General features: G+C 39.0%; 1 protein-coding gene across 1 annotated transcript; it reads right to left on the reverse strand.

Moving 5' to 3' along the window:
• On the reverse strand, positions 1,252-3,347 carry LOC104750178 (probable aldo-keto reductase 4). Its single transcript, XM_010471936.2, has 5 exons — positions 3,059-3,347; positions 2,770-2,970; positions 2,048-2,220; positions 1,864-1,966; positions 1,252-1,763 (listed from the first exon to the last, which is right to left on the reverse strand). Exons 1-5 carry the CDS (start codon positions 3,260-3,262, stop codon positions 1,425-1,427), a joined length of 1,020 nt encoding a protein of 339 aa, XP_010470238.1. The 5' UTR covers positions 3,263-3,347; the 3' UTR covers positions 1,252-1,424.

Below are 5,158 nucleotides of genomic sequence, written 5' to 3' on the forward strand. Positions count from 1 at the left end.
CCGCTGTTGTGTTGATTGGGGGTAGGTTGATAGTGAATATGGGATCACTAGATATTAAGATATATATAAAAAAACGGGTTGGGTTGTTTCAATATTTAATATAAGAGATACTGATATCCATCTGTTTATCGTCAGTCTTAACAGCTCCGCAACAACATCACACAACATTGCATTTGGTTCACTAGCATGCAATTACATATATATATATATATATATATATATATATATATATATATAATCGCTTAACATCTTGATGAATACACAGAAATTCATTGGCATATGTTTCTCTTTAAAGATATATATCTAAAAGAAGTATAAATCAAAACAATAATATAAATCAACCTAAGAAATATAAAACAAAAAATCAAAACAATAAAATCAAAATATATTTCTTGTAGTTTCTTAAATAATCAAAATTAATGTGAATTTCAGAAAAAAAATAATCAATAATGTCAATAAAGAGGAGAATGAAGCTTACAATTGATCAAGTTCTAGCTGTCTGTGAAGAACCCAAAGATGAGGCTAACATCGAAATCAGGTTTTGGAGATCCAGTTTGAGATCTAATTAGATCATGTCTTGGCAAGTTGGACATGTTTATGCTTTTTTAGGAAGATTCACAAGGATTCAAAGAGGGAGAATAAGGCAAACAGATTGCTGCAAATCAACATATGTGATATGTATGTATACATGTATTCGGGTATAAACAGGAATTCACGGGTTTCGGGTTCGGTTTGGGTAATACCTAATACCTGTGGTTATTTGAAAACAAAAACCAATCAGATATTTTGACAGGATCAGTTTGGGTCGGGTTTGGTTTATTTGCCAAGGCCTAAATTAATAATCCATAGAGGCAAAGTGAAAATTGCGGAACATGAAATCAGGTATTGAGGAGATGGAACCGATAAAATTCGTCGCACTGAGCCTTTGTTTTGGTAAGCTTTTAGCTTGTAAGAGTTATTGAAGTTTTGTTATCATATCAGATCCTTTATTTAATGGTGTGGTCTCGATGTTTAAAATGTTGACGTTTTCACTTGGGGAATTCTATACATAGTTTATTCTTGGGGTATACTGTGCAGCTGAAGCAAGCTAAGAAAGGGTTCAAAATCATTGGCTCTAACTTCCTTTAGATCTATGGACAAAGACAAAAATGTTCAGATATGGATGGGATCACTCATTCATTGGCATTAGGTGCGTAAACGGTAAACCTAAGACAATATATGTGGGACGTTTAAATTATGCCGATTTACTAAGACTATGAAGATCGGAGACTGGACACATGATATAAGATTGGTAGAACATATGTTGTATACATATATCATCCTTTGGCCAGAGCCACCTTAAACTCTTATAACTATCTGTTTGGACAGAGAAACACTCATGTAGTTTTACACAGCATTTGACTAACCAGAAACTTCAGCCGGTTTTAAGCAGCTTTCCAAGAAGACAATAATGGTGTCTCAGAGTTCTTGAAAGTGAGTACCGTGGTCGTGTATCTTTCTCCTTTCACAAAACCTGGTTGGGCAATGATCTCAAGCTCAGTCATCTCTTCGGGTGAGAGTTTGACTAATAAGGCTCTGATGTTATGGTTAAGGTTTTCGATCTTAGTGGTTCTCGGGATGGGACAAACATCATCTCCCTGGTGGTGAACCCAAGCGAGCGCTAATTGTGCAGGAGTACATCCTTTCTTTTCCGAGATTGCACAAACCTTATCATAAACAATTTTGTTGTGGTCTAAGGTCTCCTCTTGGAATCTTGGTAGAGCCTGGAATAATAATTGTTGTTATATAATAAATTCATTTAATTTATCCACAGCTGAGCTACGGCTTATCAACAAACAAATCTTACACAGCCTATATACTTACCTTTCTGAAGTCATTCTTGTCTAGGTTCTCAACATTCTTGGGTCCAGATTCGAAGAAACCTCGTCCTAGAGGACTGTAAGCAACAATCCATATCTCAAGTTCCCTGAAGAAGGAAATAGAATATGAAGTTACATGACTGATAGATTATTGCGCCATGAGAGTAGGATGAAACATGAATTAATACCTGCAGGTGGGAATGACTTCTTCTTCCACATCTCGAGTCCACAAGGACCATTCTAACTGCACGGCAGTAATTGGGTGAACAGCATGTGCTCTTCTGATAGTTGAAGCAGAGGCTTCAAACAGACCAATATACTTTATTTTACCCTCTTCAACCAGCTTCTTCAGTTCTCCCATCTTGGCATTGACACACACACAAAAAAGGTTTAGTTCAGCAACATATACCATCTTTCTAACCGACCCTAACAGTGTCTATGCAAAATTAAAATCCTAAGAGCAACTCGATAAAACACTTAAGTGACTAAATGGCTAATAAGTCTAAGGGCGCCCTAGCTTGCTTCACAAGCTAGCTTTTAATTAGGAGCGTCCTTATAGGTGAAAATAGATAAGAAAGCCTCAAATTCGTTCAGTTAAAGATCATTTCACTAATCATTGTTCTCCGTGAATAAGCTGGCAACTTCAAAAGAGTAACCTAAGAAGAAATCATCATCTCTAATCTATCTTCTTTGACACTAATACTCTGATTTACCTATGAAGCTTACTTGACAGTTGACACTAATACTCTGATTTACCTAAGAAGAAATCATCATCCCTAATCTATTTTCTTTGCCAACATATGAAGCTTACTTGAGATTTCTCTTCAAGTAGTGAACGTGTTTCACTTCCATTTCATTTGAAAGTTGCAAAACCATTAAGGAAAAACTGACAAGAAGAGTGCTTACTTACAGTGATTTCGATAGGGACACGAGTATCAATCCGATGCGAATAATAGAGATCAATGCAGGAAACATCTAGCCGCTTTAAACTTGCCGCACATGCAGATCTCACATACTCAGGATCTCCTCTCACCTCTATCTTTCCCTCTCCATAGGTGATTCCAAATTTGGTCGCAAGTTCCACTTTTTCTCTCATCCCATCCTTGAGTGCCTGACAAATTAAACTCCAGACATTGTCAACATCGAAATCATTTCAACAAATAAAAAAGAGAAACAAAACCTCAAATCGAAGATCGAACCTTGCAGAGGAGAACCTCGTTGCTCTCAGAGGTGTCATGGAAAGTGACGCCCGAGTGAATAGCATGGTGGATGAGAGCGATGGCTTCTGTTTCCGGCTTCGGAGCACCGTAGAAAGCAGAGAGGCCCATACAACCGAGGCCTTGTGCTGAAACCTCGAGGCCTTGGCTTCCCAGCTTCATCCTCCTCACTCCACAAGTCACCATGAATCTCTATCACTACTCTCTCTCTGTCTCTCTCTCTCTCTCTCTCTCTCTCTCTCTCTCTCTTTCCTCTCTTCGCTTCTCTTTTACGGATACAAAAATAGTCAAAATACTATTTGACATTTCTTCACTTACTTTCTCGATCAAATTATTAAATTGTGAGAAACTATAAACTTTAAATATAAAATTAAACTATAGTGATCATCAAAAGGTTTATCCTTATATAAGTAAAAGAGAAGTACAAAAGTGTTTTCAGATCGGGTCAATTTCATAATAATAATCTAAAATTAAGAGAGTTGGATTCGGGTAATAAATACCCGGTGTTCTGAATGGATTATCGGATTTTTCTAAAAAAAATCATATTTGAGTTTTTCCAAAACAAAATAAATCATAAATGAGAATGTCAATAAATTCTCCCAAAAATAAACCATACTAGTTACGTTAATAATAGAGAATTAGTTAAACACAACTAAATCATTCAAAGAATTCATATTGAAAGGAAGGTGAAATTTTCTCTCCTAGGCACGATCCCCAATGCCCCCGCAAGTTGCTAGGATGCAGGCGTTTAACCGGATCTCACCTAATCCCATTCACTAAAAAGGTACTTTTACAAGTCTATATCTGACCGTTAGAGCTTTATCTAATGGTCTATCGACCCCTCCCCGACCAAAAAGTTTATCAAACTCTGTTTTCAGGCCCGCAACCGATTCAAAAAATAACATCTGAGCTCCATCCTCCCGTCTGATTCACCTGCTAATCCTCCGCCTATCCACCTGAGTTTACAAAATGACTGTAAATTTTCTTTCATTAGCCTTACACCTCTGCAAGAATGACTTCCAGAATCCCAGCTTACCAGAAAGGCAAAGGTTTAGCTAGCGATTCCCCCCCCCCCCCNCCCCCCCCCACCAAGAAAGCGAATCAAAGCCCCTGAACTTAATTGCTCAAGTCTAATTGAAGAAAACGCCCTCACCCTGATTGGACGTCTCACAAACCCCACCGGCTCTCCTACCGTTCCTAGAAAACCGCTGGATCTTGAAAGGGAAAGCTCGAGGGTCAGACTTAGGCCGTGGAGTTTTTCAATTCCGGTTTGACTATGAAGAGGACCTCCTGAAAGTCTTAGAAGAGAGACCGTACCATTTTGACCAGTGGATGGTCATTTTACAAAGATGGGAACCAATTATCTCTGAGTGGTTCCCCTCAAAGATCCCTTTTTGGGTGGAAGTACATGGACTTCCAAAACATTTCTGACAACCAGCTATGCTCCAAACAATAGGAGAAGAACTAGGGGAAATCATGGAGCTGGATATATCCCCTGACTCTGCAAAAAGCATAGTCATGATAGACGGTCTGCAACCTCTGCTCAAGGACTCTGTTGTTGAGTTCGCCTCTGGATCTGAAACCCTAGGCTATCTAGAATACAAAAACTTAAAAAATCACTGTCTACACTGTTCAAGATTGACTCATGAAAAAAAGACCTGCACAGGACTGAAGAAACAAGAGGAACAACGTAGACCACCACCACCAACAAAAACCACTTCTAACCCTCTATCCCAAGGCACAATCAGAAACTACTATACACCAGAGGATAATTTTATGGCTCCAAGATCTCAAACCCACAGTCCTACAAGAAGCATAAACTCTCAGAGAAGCTCAATCCCTCAAAGGAGGAACTATGAGAGAGTGGAAACTGACTCGTATCGTAGCGGTGGAGGTGAAAACAGAAGAACTCACCGACTCTATCATGATAACCTCGCTAGATCTCGTGACTCTTTTAGACGTACTACTAGTAGGGATCGATCCCGTGATTACCGCAGCAGGGAGAAAACCCCCTCAACCACTCAACCAAGGAATCTACAGTGGAGGGAGCGATCACAGTCTTCCTTACCCCCCCCCCCCCAA

Source organism: Camelina sativa, chromosome 16, assembly GCF_000633955.1.
Source record: "Camelina sativa cultivar DH55 chromosome 16, Cs, whole genome shotgun sequence".
Taxonomy (NCBI): Eukaryota; Viridiplantae; Streptophyta; class Magnoliopsida; order Brassicales; family Brassicaceae; genus Camelina; species Camelina sativa.

What these genes read in the sequence shown, in the direction of transcription:
- LOC104750178 (XM_010471936.2), bottom strand. Translation starts at nt 3,262, where the DNA reads ATGGTGACTTGTGGAGTGAGGAGGATGAAGCTGGGAAGCCAAGGCCTC. An exon ending in GAAGTCATTCCCACCTGCAG is followed by an intron (nt 1,967 to 2,047) that starts GTATTAATTCAT and finishes TTCCTTCTTCAG; the next exon opens with GGAACTTGAGATATGGATTG. An exon ending in ACAAGAATGACTTCAGAAAG is followed by an intron (nt 1,764 to 1,863) that starts GTAAGTATATAG and finishes TTATTATTCCAG; the next exon opens with GCTCTACCAAGATTCCAAGA.